Below are 15,568 nucleotides of genomic sequence, written 5' to 3' on the forward strand. Positions count from 1 at the left end.
AGCATCATAACTTCCAAAATTCGAGCCTTCATAATAACCTCAATTTGCTGTCTCCACCCATCATGACCCACTCAAATCACGTTCAACAATGTCAGAGAAGACGAAGGAGAGCAGAGAAGAAGAAAGAGAGTGGTTTTTGATAATAAATTGGGGATTAGGGTTATAAAATAATTCAGGAACTAAATTGAATTTAAAAGTGATAACAGCCACGTCAGATATCCAACGTGGCGCCTCTCCATATACGTCAGCGCGCCGTTAAGGAATATTCCCCGGAAAATGCTTCAGGGACGACCGTGAAACACTTGTGTTAAATTCGGGGATAATATTGAGGCCAGTGCAAACTTAAGGACCACTTTGAGAGTCGAGTGCAAGTTCAGAGACTACTCTGAAGTTTAACTCTAAATATTATTAGTATTTTATATAAAGTTGATAATAAAAAATTATTAAATAATAATTCATTAAAATCTGTTAAATTATTTAACGTTTTTTAACTATTAATTTTATGTCAATAAAAATAACTATATGTGAATTTTTATTATAGTTTAAAGTTATCATTACATGTATCGATATATTTATTATTTATCTATTATTCATTTATTGAAACGAATATTTTATTCAAATGACACGTCAACTTAAATTACGATAACGGATGAATTATTACAATAATATGGATGACTTTTATGGGACACACAAAACTCATTTACATTATCTGTCTCTATAAAGAATGTCCAAAAACACTGCTGTTGTTGTAATCTCAGTTAGTCACATCATAAAAGAAAAACAACAATGATGTACATTCATTCATCCATCTAACTCTTCCCATTATTGCACTCAATCAACCCAAGCTAATAAGCAACACAAATAATAGGGTTTCCTTCCAGCCTGGGACCTTTCTTTTCTCTCATTTCATCACAAAATTCCAACCCCATTGAAGTAACATGTCCCCCAAAGACTCCTTAATTCACAATCTTCCACAAATTAGCCTCCATTTGTGTCAACCCCATTGGTGTATCAATGCATCTAAGCCTCTCTAAGTGGCTCAAATTCAACATTGTTATTCAATTAGATTGATGGAGTGATGGACAATTACCAAAAGGCCCACAAGATTAGTTTTGAATGTACTTACGATCTTATCTTATGCTTTAAAGATAAGATATGGGAGCGTTTGCTTGGCAAATCTTCCCCTTAACAGTGAGACATTAATTTTTGACAAACTCATGAGTCACATGCTTCCAATGTGCATCTCACGTGAAGTTTCACAAAGTTTGTGTAAAAAACAAGCCTTGAGTTGTGTGTCTCTCACTTGAATTGCTTCAATGAAGCAAAGTTAAGAGAGGCCCCATAGGTTTGAAGGGATAATGATGTCACTGTTTTAGATAAGACCCACTTTTTTGGGGGCATATAATTAGTATTTAGTACTATAAACCTGTTATTAAGAATTTGACTATTTCCAAGCTAAAAGCTAAAATGTTTTGAAACTGGATTTGAAAAGAGATAAAGAGAGAGCACGTGCATTGGCTTGGAATATATGTACATTGTACAAGTGGAGCCTTTATATTGGATAAGGGCAATTGCAAAGTCTTGATGTATATGTTTACTCATGCCACATAGATTTTTTCCCCTTCAATAAATTGTGATGCTTGTGAAGTGAGTTTGAAGGCACTAAAACACTACATGCTTTTGCATACTTCCAATTGGAGACTCATAGTACATAATGGGAAAGTTTGGTAGAAGAAGGATTGAGAAGTGTAGGAGAATTGTAAGGCAACAAAGGGGGAAGCTTTATATAATGAAGATGTGTATCTGTATGCTTATTAATTGGCATGATGAGTGTTAGAATATAATTAAAATTATTTATTATATTTGAATATTTATTATAGAATATTACGTTTTTATTATTACGATTCTCTTAGCCCCCTATAAATACCTTTTTATATTGTATCATTCCAAACAACTTGAATAGACAACTTGATTACTCTCAATAATATACAAATTCTTCCTCCAGTTTAATTTCTTATTTCTAACAATGAAAATTCTTACGCAGAAGCACTTACTTTAACTTTTGGCTTTGTTAAATCAGCTTTTAGGGGTTATATATATGTGATATGTGATTACCCCTTTTCTTTTTTTATGAACTCTTGTATACTAGCATTCATATACAATGAGAATGTGTATTAACGTATATATTTGGAATCACCCCTACCCTCAGAACAAATCTGTTTCTGTGTTTTTTTTGTTGTTTTTTGTTGTCTCCAAAAGATATATACCTAAGGTAAAATAATATGGTCAAACATCTGTGTTGATCATAGTTCCTTACTAGTGCTCTGTTTCATTCATATATCCCAAATGTATTTGAAATACTCATCTTAGTATAAACTAGTGTTAATCTCTTTCTTAAGTGTATAATTAAAAACTCAAATGTAGCTTTTAATTTTCTTTAAGATATGTCATGTTGGATCATTTGCTATTCAATTGACTATCATAACATTATATCGAGTGAAAGTCGTTACTATTTAGTAAAAATGTTAATTTATTTTCTATTTTCAATAACTAAAATTGACCAGATATCAAATTTATTAATTAAAAAGATAAAATTTCTTTAATTTAAAAATTTGACGTGAAGATAAAATTGACCTTTTTTTTTATGTTTTCATCTTTTGCTTTCAGGATTTTTTCTTGTAATTTTGTAAAAAAAAAGAAAAAACAGAAATTAAAAACAAGAAAGCAAACACAGATCCTATGTCTGAAGCAAAATCCTGGTTGTACCATGTGTATGATATCTTTATCTATCTGAGTGAGACACAGAATTGGCATGCTGAAGTTGAGGCACAAAATGGACATGTACTACATATATAGTCATAGAGACAATAAAATATAGGGAGATATTTAGAGAGACAGGGTTGGCCATTCCAATTAATTAGGATATGATGAGTTTTATAGCAATCTAAGTCCTTTTCAGGGGAGGGGGGGACAATATGAGAAAGAGACGGATAAGGCATCTATAAATTTTACTAGGAGAAGCCATCAGTGTCATTCATCATCATCCACTCACTAGGAAGGAAGTTTCACACTTTCTCCACAACCATTTGGAAGGCTTCACTTGCTGGAGCAGAAACTAAGACATATCATTTGGAGATAGATGCACACTTGCACAGTGATTATTCTGAGGTGGGAGAGAAGCAATTATGAAGAAAAGGTAAGATCATAATTCATATTTAATATGGAATCAATTTTGAGTTTATGCATGGCTATGTGTTATCTGATATTTTTCCATAAAAAGTTTATTAGCTTTTTCCTTTTTACATCTCTTTTGGTTTCTCCTGCATGTTAATTATTTTGCTTTCTTTGTTTGTTTTCCTCTGATTTTTTTTTCCTTTTTTTATTTCTTTCTTCCTTAGCTTTTTTGGCCAACTTTTGATATGGTAAGCTTTCTTTTTATTCAACGAGAAAACTTTTGATCAATATCTATAGAGAAATATGCAGGTAGTCCTTTTTATTATATAAAAAAACAAATTTCCTTACTCCAAAAAAATATATAGTATATATTTTTTCCCTTTCCTTTTTCTCCATTAAAAAAAAGAAACTTTTATACATAAAGCGTAAAATATACCTAGCACTAATATTTTAGATACTCATCTCCTATCTGATCATTATATCTATCGGATATACCATAATAAATATTTTATGGAATACTTTGATTTTTTTTAATTATATTATTTTATGTTATATGCACAAATTTTGCTTTAGAATGCACAATAAGTGTTTTTCTTTCGATGGACCAAAATAATTTTTCCCAATAAATAGTACTTTTGTTTCAACTAAAATAAATAGGAAAGTAGAAGAATCTAAAATAAAAATAAATTATTTTTAAACATAAATAACTCTGTTTTTCTATTTTTTTATAAGAATTTAATTTTGATACACTGATAGTGTAAAATAATTTTACATGTGCATTCAATTCATATAAGTAAAAATAACTACCTTTTATATTAACTACGTGAATAGTCATTCAAAAGAATAAATATAATTACACACTGCATAAAAATTAAACTCTTTTTTTACAAATACTAGGATGCATTTGGTTTGTATTTTCATTTTCTGTTTTTATTTTCAGTGTTTTTTATTTTTTAGATTTTATGAAAGAAAGAGTGAAAATAAGAGGTGAAAATAGAAGGATTTTATTATTTACACTGTTTTTACTTTTTCCTTCGTAAAAACAAAATATATTAAAAATAAAAATAGAAAATAAAAACACAAACCAAACCAATCCACTCATATTTTTATTTTCTTTCCAAATGATACTTTTATTGCATTATTGCGTAAGAGTAAATCAAAGGTTATTAACAAGTGAAGGTAGTTTTTGTTAAAAATACAAACATTTTTCAAAGATTAAAGATTTCTCAGTTAAAATTGAACTGCTATATGTAATCAGAGGTGCCAGATATACATCTGCATTAGCCCAATAAGCTTGCACTATAACAACACTAGACGTGTTTATTGCCTTTCCAGAAAGAATATGAACATAATATTGTTAACCAAAAAAGTGATACTAACTAAGCTCATCAAATTGTCACTATTTCTCGGTAGGCTAACTGAGAAGAAGTTCACTGGGAACCGAACCAGAAGAATATAATGAATCGTCCCATGTAGATCTCCTTGCAGTTAGCGCCTCATGTCGCCTCGGAGACTGCGGTTTAGTTCCTCCCTGGACGATCAAATCAAAAGTCAAAACCAGATATACATTATACAGAAAACATTGATTATATGTTCCAAAATTTGCTTTAACATGCGATCTCTTACCACTCCCTTAGCCAACCTTCGGATTGATGGCGCTCGTGCAATCGAGGAAGCAGCTGCAGCAGCAGCAACACGTATTCTGCAAAATAAAGTTCATAAGCAGCAGTTTCATCCACCTTTACAAACTTAGTTTCAAAACTTTACTCTCCAATATATACCTCTTATGAACATCAACATATTCATCTGTCTCATCCACAATCTCCTCCTGCACCATTGGAAAAACTTATAATCAGTCTTGAAGGAAAATGATCCAACTGCTGCAGATGGGAGAATATGTCGAAGACTATAATTTACTTGCAGAAGTTCTTCGAACACATCCTCTAGAGTGATAATACCAATCACTTCACCGTCTTCAATACTTTCTGAAAAACAACCATTTCTTATTATATCATTAGATTGCGAAGCAATTCGCTCCTTACTTCTGGGACTGAGAGCATCTGAGGGCTGGTCAATGTCAACAACAACACTCTTCGATTTTTCACTCTGTAGCAATGGCGTAGTCAACTGCGAATCCCCATTGTCTTGGCTTTCTTCATTTTTGTCTCCATCATTTGTTTGTGCATTTGCATTTCCTTTTCCTTTAGCTCTAACAACAGCAGCCATGTGACTACTGCCCTTTTGAAACTCATTCAGTATATCATAGAGAGGCATGTCCGATGGAACTCTGTGCATATAAACCCATGTTTAACATTAAATTGGAATGTTAAATGTTAAAGTTGTCAAAATCGTTTATTGCATCCTCTTATTAGTGACATAGTAACAGAGACTATGTATCTAACAAAGCGGTTTGGAGTTACAGCTTTATAGCCCCATTTTTTAATTAAATAAAATGTTAATATAAGCTAAAAATTCAGCATAAAACAGGTATGTGATATGCAGTACGCCACATGTAAAATATATTATGTGGGAAGTATACATATGGCACACCAGTACACACATGAATTGTGAATTGCTATGAGTGAACTCATATGCCATACGTCACTTATTAGTGATTTTACGTCACTATAGGTAAAATTAGCCGTTGTCCATGCTTCAAGAAGCACAAAGGATTAAGGTTGTGCTAAATGTAATTAAATCACTCATGCACCTTCAGCTCATGCTTTAAGACAGTTTAATCATTGACAACAAACATACCGTGGAATTCTCCGGATGGAAACAGCACTGACAGGAGTCTCTGTTTCTGGTCGTACAGTTAGAAGACTTTTAACCTAATTCAAAAAGAGAAGGTGAGGAAAAGAGGATAAAGTTAAAAATTGGAAGACTAAAAACAAAGCCAGAATGTGAATGAAGATTTAACACCCACCAGCAGTAGTCCAATAATATTTTTTGGATTTCCAGAATAGACAGGAACCCGGCTGTGCCCACGAGCAAGAATTTTCCCCATTGCCTCCCTAATTTGAGGTTCATTAACATACGTTTCAAGGAATAAAACAATGCATGCCCCAGTACATAAACTTTACATTTTTAAGTCCACACTCCCAAGTCCCATATTCAAGTAAAGTCAGGTCAGTTTTTTTAAAGAAAAAGTATAGGTAGACAATCATAATATTAAGATTTAGGTGGGTAATTTGGGGTGTAGTGTGTTTTTATTTTATTGGGTCAATTTTAGAGCTTATTGTTCACATTGTTCACAAAAGCCATTGTCTACCTAGCAAAGTCCTTTTTTTTAATCAAGATACCTTGAATTTCCACGCATTCTAGTGATCAGTGAAGTGGAAAATATATCAGCAACCAAAAGACCCTTACCGAGGAGATGAAGAATGATTTATTGATTTCCTCTTCAAAGTGAAAATCCATTATCCAAAAACAATTTAAAAGTGCATTACTATTGCATCTTAAAAGGTTCGACACACATTCATGTTCAAAAACATGGACATGACCCTAAAATGATGTGTCCTTGATTTACAAAATGAAAGCAATTGAAAAAAAAAATCACACACTGTTTCTGCACTCTCTCAATTATTATTATCATAGTTGCAATTCTACATTGTAGTATTGATTAATGTATGATATAACTGACTCTTAGCAAGGGAATAACTAAGAGTAATAAAATTTATGTCCAAACCAATAAATCTGATGAAGATAACTCAAGCCGCATTGAGACACTCACCAATCCAATATTGAATTGACATCTAAAGAAAAAGTCGATTCGATAGGGGTCATAGCCTCTTCAGCAGTCTATTCGAAGACACACGAATAAGGAAGAAGAAAAATAGTGTTATTTAGAAGCCTTCTGCAAAAAGTGTGAAGAAAATATTCCTTGCACAAGTCAACAGCATACATGATATTTGATAATGAAACAGAATACAGGGAAAAAGAAAACTCTACTGCACAGGAAAGAGTATACTGAAGTAAGGCTTAGTTGCAATTTGCAAACATACCTTTTCAGTTAAATCTAGAGCTCCACTGATAATTGTTGTCTCGTCATGCGAAAGATCACCACCTTTCCCAGCCTGAAAACAAGAAAATCCAACATTTACGGATCAAACACGATGAAGGATTAACAATACCGGTACATTCGGATAACTTCATCAACGCTGGTATGACTGATTCCATCATTAAGGCAATTGTACCTCCTTGCTGTGGATGGAGACGAGAGCTTTTAACTGTGCCCGCCTAAATAAAGCCTCATTATGTCCCAACAGGAAATCTAGAACCTGGGAAAAAAAATCAGTGAGAAAAAGGATCATCTGTAGGCATGACTAAGATAAATTCTGTCATTGTGCAAGTTAACTCTGCCTATGTTGTGCTTTATCTCAAATCTTTTGCAAAGCCAATCTAAGAGGAGATTCGTATTAAACAGTTGACAACCAGCATAAAACATTTCCAGTCTTCATGGACAGGATCAACAAAACACAAGACTTGTGAATTTGACTTCATCGAAAAGGAATTAAATAGTGCTCATTTGCTAGCACACTAAGCATAATACATCATATATCTATATGAAACTTCTATCAAAATTTATATAGAAATATTTTGAGATGATATTCTATTCATTTCTACTTGTTTGTTCTTTTCTCAGTTATAATATACTGGCTAAATGATTATCCAATGAAAATTAATTTTACAGGTTAATGCATATATCATTGAGCTTAACACTTCTGAACACAAAAGAATTGGTACTTTAGCCTATGAATGATAAGTCACCTTTCCAATGGGATAAGCAATTGGGTAACATATTATCATTAAAATTCGCACAAGAGATACGAAGTTGGACCCTACAGCAAGCCCATATCTACTGCAAATTGCCTGTGGAATGACCTGAAATCAGAGGGAAAAAATAAGATTTGAAGAAAAAAGGAGAAAGAATATTCATTGGACAAAAATGTTGAAGCTAAATCGCTGACATTGACATACCTCCCCAAAAAACAGAACAAAAGTCACAGAGAGAATGATGGCAACAAACTGATTGAACAACTTATCCAAGTATAACGGAAGCGCCTGCAGATTACAACTTTCAAAGTCAACGGAAGCTTAAAAGTTAAGCATGCCCCACCAATCAGTGTAAAGTATGTATGCATTAAAAATATCATTCAGATATTTGAATGCGGGTCAGTAAGCAATGACTCCAAAATCCAAAAGAATGCAGATTCCACATGCAAAGCAATTCCAATTCATCCATCATCAAACCATTTTAAACAAGTGATTCAAATAAGCATAGTACATAATAAACCATAATGTGTCTGATCCACATTATAATATTATATTATATTATGATGGTGTTCTATTTTTTTCTTATTTAATCACTTCTACAGTTCTGTTCTACCTATAAGCTCTCCTCAATGATTTTGTCCAATAAACCACCACATTCTTGAACTAACAACGTCAATATTCCAAATTCCAGTGAAAAATCTAGCATGAAAAAGAAGGAGCATTAATTCAGTTACCTCCATGGCAGCTGCATTACACAGAAGCAGAGTCACCAGAAGCTGGTGTTGTTTCTTAACCACGGGAATTATAGTCGCTGTACACAAAAGAAAAAAAAAACGCAAAAATCACATTGAGTATTCGAAAATCTCGGAATCGGAGAAATTGAACGACGCAGGCAACGAGTAAATGAACCTGCTTGCTTTTTCTCGGTAGGAGAACCACTGCGTTGAAGGATCTCGAGGTCGACGAGGCCGAGAGACATGAGACCTAGGGTTAATCCGGACATTATTCCGGCGAAGAGAACGAAGAAGCACGAGAGTCCGGCGTAAATGAACCACCACACCGATCCGAACGGAATGCCTCCCTCGTGGCCGCTGAGTTGGTTCCGAGTCAGAAACCGAGTCACCATCAACGCGTTCACCACATTATTCATCATTCTTCTTCTTCTTCTTCAGTTTCTTTTTCTGGTTCTTTAAAGTTTTCTTCTTCCTTCATAAGCATTCGTTCGTACTTCAGTTTGCAGTTGCAACTGACTCGTCGCTCGTTAGACACGTGGCGCGTTTAGGAGGCGAGGGACGTTTTTTGTTAGGATGCATGGATATTCCACTTGTTGACGTGGACCAAAACGGACGATCACGGAGGCCTTCCATCTCGCCATTGACGAATCCTGGCCGTTAAGTCTTATATCATCATGGAACACGGAGCCCAATTATTGGGAATCGACTTTCTTGATGCTACTTTCAGATTTTGTTCTTCCCTTTTTCTTTCTTCTAGGCCTGTTGGGCCATTTGTGTAGGAAAAAAAACAAATTTGTTTTTGGGTCATAATAATACCACACTCACAAACTCATAAGTCTGTCTCTCATCAAGCTGCACTAAAGTTCAAATCTCAAGAATGGAATATAGAATCCTTTCTAATATGTATAGTAAGGATTGTAATAGTAATATCCCCACAAATATTTTTAATAAAGTATGTTGAATTAGGAGTTCTGTAACTATTCTACTCATCAAATTATTCAGCTTGTTTCATTAAAAATATTCTTAGACTAAATTTGGAATTATGATATGACTATTACAATTTAATGATATAATTCGCACGTTACAAATCGATTTAATGAGTCATAACTTATCTTAACGGCACAATTTATAACAAAACAGCTAGTCGAGTATTATAACGGCTGAATGCAATATAATTGTCTTTTAATAGCATAATCATAATCAATGAAACTGTAAAAACACCTCTTCTTATATAAAGAAGGTAAAAGTATTTTCCCTAGATACATTGGATTTCGAATACTAATTTAAACATTGGAGTGCCTTTGCAGGTACTCACCCCATTTTATTTGTTTTCTCCACAAACGTAATACACTTTCGGACAAAAAGCTCGGACCACCAAAACTTGTAAGTTTAGTGTTGAAGGCTATAGTTCGATACGACTCTTAAGAGCCGAGTTTTTCTCTGGATATCCATATGCAAGAATAGTAATATCTTCATAGTCATTCATCAACAATTTTTTTAACCATGCTTACACGTATATTTGAACATTTTTAAATATATATAAAATACTGATATTCTAATAGTTTTAACTGTTGATCTCAATTATAAAAAATATATAATATATTAATTAAAATTAATGGTTAAAATGATTGGAACACTAATATATTAAGTAGATTTGAAATTTTTTTAAAATTTTGTTGTTTTCAGTTTCAAGTCTAATTTGAAATAGTGTGACAATAAGTGGAACTTTGACGTGTTATAGATTTTACTAGACTGGAACATCTATGTCAAAAAAAAATGAGGATTCACATTCAAATATGGAGAAACACAACACCACATGAAACGCATGGCAGAGTATAAAAATGTGAGCTAAAATTCATATGTCAAGTCAATTGATTACTGTGGATACATCAATGATGAGATAATGTGAAAACTTAATAGGAAAGGGTGCCGATGATGGAAAATGAACAAATTGTGGGAAGCTAAGGTATATATACAGTTACTACTCCTACTTGATTACTTTGAAGTTAAATCCTAGGAGAAAAAGGCATGCTATAGCTTATGACTAATTAATAATGGCATGATGATATATATGATCCACGCAAACCCGGGTTGGAAAGAAGATATCTTGCCCCATTTTTTGACCTTATTATATTCTTGTCAATAAAGCATTCCCACACACGGACACACATACATAGTTATTGGATTAGATGTTTATAAGGTAGGGGAGTTGTTAAGAGAGTCCAATTACTGGAGACAATTATGATCTATGCACCGCCGATCAAACAAGTGCTATCATCTCAAGAGTGATCGTTTTAGGATGATTATAATTTGATTTGTCAACGAAATTTAAGTGAAATGATAATAATGTGATAGATGTGATAATGACTATATTACAATAATTTCAAACATAAAAATTCTATAATATGTTATAAAATAAAAACAAATGAGTGGTTATTTATGGATGATGATACAAGTATTAAATTTTTTCTTCATGAAAAAGAAAAAAAATAATTATGTTAGATGTGCATTAAACTCAATTACTAAAATTAATCACAAGAATAAAATACACATTTAAAATATAAAATATATATTAAAAATAAATTAAATTATTGACTAATTTTAGTAATTAATTTTAGTATGTAAATAATATTTAAAAAAATACAATATACCATCTAAAAATACAATTCTAACACACAAAACTAGTCAAACGTACTAATCTCACAAGAAAAAATTGCAAATTAACATTCATCATGGTCTTTAAGTAATTCTAGAGATCTCCAAAGCTACCTATTAATTGTCACTCTACGTATTTGGATTGGATTGGATTAAATGTATTAAAATTAAATACTTCAAAAAAATATTATATTAATATTAATATTTACGCATCAATAGACATTAATATATATTATTCATTTATTTTTTATTAAATATGTGCCAAAATATGAAAGTAAAATTAATTAAAATAATAAGTGACTTATAACTTAATTAAAAGGATTAAAAAGATATGATTTTTGTACACTTCCAATTCCACCTTCTCTACAAGATACATAAAGATTAAATCAGGGTGGCATAAAAAATGGGTATTATGTTTTAAAGTTGATGGTTTTTATTGACTTTGTTATCTCCCTGTTTAGGTCAAGAACTTGATACTAAACATAAAAAAAATCACAGTAGCATGGCAACCAGCTAATAATAAGATGTATGAACATTTTTTTTTGTATTATTTGCTTTTAGTAAATCACATTAGTTTACCTAGGTTAGTTTATAAGGTTTTAAAAAATTCTAAAACATTGTTGCATATATTATGTTCAAAACAGCTCCAAAATAAACCCTATTTGGCTGATACAATTTATGTGTATGATAAATTAAATTTAACTATTGCAATTCATTTGTAATAAAAATATGACATATGTAATTTTATAATATCAAAATTGTTATGACTTAAAAATTTAGAGTTCAATATTTGTTGATTTAAAAAAAAATTAATATAAAAAAAGGATCTGTGTAAAATTTATTTAATTCCAAAAAAAGGCATTTGAGTAAGGAGATGTATTAGATATATAATTATTCATGTATCTCTTTTTTCGGTTTAAATTTTTAGAAGAAGTGTTATCAACTAATATGGTATAAACGTCTATTCTAATATCTAGATAAATTTTTTATTCATTTAATGTTAATGGTAATTAATTGTAGTAAGAGTACATCAAGAGTACATAAGGTTAGTCATAAAACATTTTTTTACACTTATCCAACTTTTTTTTTTGGTGACTACACTTATCCAACTTTGATAACAAATATCTATGTATTTTTAAAAGTAATATCTATATAATTTGTGACCAGTTAAAATTAAGAAATTTAAAATATTTTGCTCCTTAAATTGCCTCACAGCATCTGCAATACCTATAGGTTGAATTGTTGTGCGAATGACCATGTTAGCTTATGAAGAAATGTGGAGTTTGTTAAAAATTTAAAAACATCAGTCGCGATTTATATACTTGGCAGCAACATATCATATTTCGCGATAAATAGCTCATAAATTTTAATACGACAGTTGATCTTTCAGTTTTTACTTTTTTTCGCATATACTTTTTTTTCGCACATACTTTAACTTTAATGGAATTATGTGAACTTAAATTCTTGTGGTACTCCTTTCTTTAAGTAAATTATCTTTAAACCTTCAAAAACAGATTTAAAAATTAAGATAAATTCTTTTCTTATAGCATCTCATCATGTATTACGTCGAAAAAAGTAGCTGTATAATTTTTTTATTGGTCAAAATGACAAATTACATTAATAATGGCATATATCATTATTTTCTTGAAAAACACCAAAGATGTATTTGTAAAAAACGATTGTTGTCGTAATAATTGCATATAACTTGTCTTTGATACCATTCGATGCATTTAAGGGGCAATTTTCATAATATTAATGAACACGTATACTATACTATGCTAAAGAAAAAAGGTTCATATCTATCTGAAAAAACTAGTTGAAGCTAACGAGAGAGTTCTCAAATAGAAAGTTGAATAGAGGTATTTTACTGTTGTTAGCTAGTTAGTTATCTTTTTTAATAAATTTTGTTGGTTTGTCGAAAATTAAAAAAAAATTATTTTATGGCTAACCTTATGTACTCTTTATGTACTCCTACTATAACTAATTGTCATTATCATTGAACAATAAAAAAATTATCTAGATAACAAGTGAAAGTTGAGAGAGTAAAAAATTAGTTCTTTTATTTTAAAAATTTTAAATAAATAAAAATAGAAAACTACAAAAAAAATTGTATAACTAATCTTATGTACTCCTACTATAATTAATTATGATTAACATTAAACTAATAAAAAATTATTTAGATAACATGTCCAATTCAATATTATTAGACTTCTACTTGCATTGCAAATGTTTATTATACTCTAAATGATAATTTTTGAGTGTGAATAAGAAGTATTATAAGTTATAACTCTTACATTCCTTGAGAATAAGATTTTTAAAAAAAATTATAAATATGGGACATCATTCCTCTCATCAACTAATTTTTAGGATTGTACTAGACTATCAAATCTCAATTCTAATATTATTTATTTTTAAATAAACACATAAATAAATTTTTATAAAAGATTAAAACATTTTTTATTATAGTCTAATTTTCTTTATAAAATATGAGTGACTTTTCAAAAAGCTATTACTATCAGAGTAAGTATTTGAAAGACATCTTTATACAAAAGATTTTGACTACTAAACTTAAAAAATAGATTTCCTTTAGGATTTTTTCCCCTTACTAATATATATTCATTATGAGAAATGTTAGGAAACCAATAAATTTTGTGATTAATAGCCATTAATTAATTATTATTGGTATTTTTAATAGTGTAAAATTTCATCCAATAATATAAGACTATTTATTTTTCTTTGACTGATTAAGTATTGACTGAATTTTAATAAAAGTATTGGTCCTCTAGACTTTCTCATTATTTAATTATCAAATTTTTATCATAAATATTATTAGCCTAATATTTTTTTATTAATATTAACTAATATTTTAGATTAATATTTTATCTTTATACTATTATAATTTAAAAACAAAAATTTAGAATATAAAATTTAATTTTTAATATTTAAAATTGATCAAATATTGATAAAAATAAGCATTACTCAATTTTTATTGTACGGGCGGTAATTAGTTAGACCAATCATTTATCTATTTAACTGAATTGACTTTTTAATTTGCTCTTTTTTTTTTTTAAATTACGTCACCACAATATATATAAGCCAAAATTTAAGTAGCTTAAATTATTAAGATCTTATCTCCTCACCCTCTTTCTTCTTTTAATGTTTTATGGTGTAATTTCAGTAGAACTTTCCTTTCCAATAGTATATGTTGGGTTGGCTCAAGACAGCAACGGTGTCACACAATTAATAAAATTACATAATTAGAATTTCTGTGAATAAATAAAAGTATAGAATAAAAATATTGACCTCTCTTTTGCATACACAATGTGATGATCATTGATCACCTAGATCATGATGTATACAAGTTCATATATCATATCATCAAAGGGTATACTATACTTTTATATTGCACACGATGATCATTCTGTTACAGATGTGGCATTTTTGGATCCTATATCTCAATCAATTTTTTTTAAAAAAAAAAGAAAAAAATATATTATTATTATTGTCATCACAATTCTTTTTTGTTATTCATGATATCCTCTAATTCGATAAAAATTTGTTGCAAATCTGAGCCTTATTTAAAGATTTGTTGTTGGTTAATAAATTGCTACATATTCAAGACAGGATTCAAACTCTCGATACTTATTTAAACAAAGAAGTAAGTTGATTACTCGACCAACTCAAGTTAGTTTGTTATCACCACACAATTCACAAAGGACAAGAGGACAAATTCATGGTATACTAATCTTTTGCAAACTCCTCTTTAATGTGTGGCTGGAATTTAAATCTGTGCCACAAAGGAGAGAGTATTCTATATATATATATGTTATGAAGAATAAGAAAGTGTAAAATTTGTTTGATAGCTAGAAAATGCATATAGAATGTATCCCCTTAAGAGATCTAATTGATTTATCTTTAGATTAGATTGATGCCGAATTTGGATTCTCTTGAGTTGTAATTGACTAGACTTTTTGGAGAAAGAGGATAACAGTTTGGAATTAGTAATGAATAATGACATGGAATTGAAGAACATGAAAGCTGTAGGCCAAAAACACGTTATCTTCCTCTCGATCTTCAATTCCTTCACCTTTTTTCCCCCTTGATTCCCCCCTCAATTCAAGCATCTTTCAATTTATGTCAGCCTTGCATAGTGGGGTGAGTTAATTTGAGCGATTAATTAGGTTAATCTGTCGTTGATTTTTTTAATATATAAATTGTCTTTTAATTCA

The 15,568-nt window shown here is 30.5% G+C and overlaps 1 protein-coding gene across 1 annotated transcript; it reads right to left on the bottom strand.

The window, feature by feature from the left end:
* Positions 1-4,405: 4,405 nt before the first annotated feature.
* On the bottom strand, positions 4,406-9,121 carry LOC107482598 (DUF21 domain-containing protein At4g14240-like). The gene is made up of 13 exons (XM_016103122.3): positions 8,860-9,121; positions 8,685-8,761; positions 8,155-8,238; positions 7,945-8,058; positions 7,371-7,454; positions 7,179-7,250; positions 6,908-6,975; positions 6,101-6,188; positions 5,932-6,005; positions 5,092-5,461; positions 4,956-5,002; positions 4,801-4,876; positions 4,406-4,705 (listed from the first exon to the last, which is right to left on the bottom strand). Exons 1-13 carry the CDS (start codon positions 9,101-9,103, stop codon positions 4,589-4,591), a joined length of 1,515 nt encoding a protein of 504 aa, XP_015958608.2. The 5' UTR covers positions 9,104-9,121; the 3' UTR covers positions 4,406-4,588.
* Between the last annotated feature and the right edge of the window lie 6,447 nt (positions 9,122-15,568).

Source organism: Arachis duranensis, chromosome 4 (genome assembly GCF_000817695.3).
Source record: "Arachis duranensis cultivar V14167 chromosome 4, aradu.V14167.gnm2.J7QH, whole genome shotgun sequence".
Classification (NCBI taxonomy): domain Eukaryota; kingdom Viridiplantae; phylum Streptophyta; class Magnoliopsida; order Fabales; family Fabaceae; genus Arachis; species Arachis duranensis.

Excerpts from the sequence above, each read along its gene's own strand:
- LOC107482598 (XM_016103122.3), bottom strand. The coding sequence starts at position 9,103 with ATGATGAATAATGTGGTGAACGCGTTGATGGTGACTCGGTTTCTGACT. Across the intron at positions 7,455-7,944 it reads TTGCTTATCCCATTGGAAAG|GTTCTAGATTTCCTGTTGGG; the intron begins GTGACTTATCAT and ends TTTTTTTCCCAG. Across the intron at positions 5,462-5,931 it reads TCCATCCGGAGAATTCCACG|AGTTCCATCGGACATGCCTC; the intron begins GTATGTTTGTTG and ends TTATATGCACAG.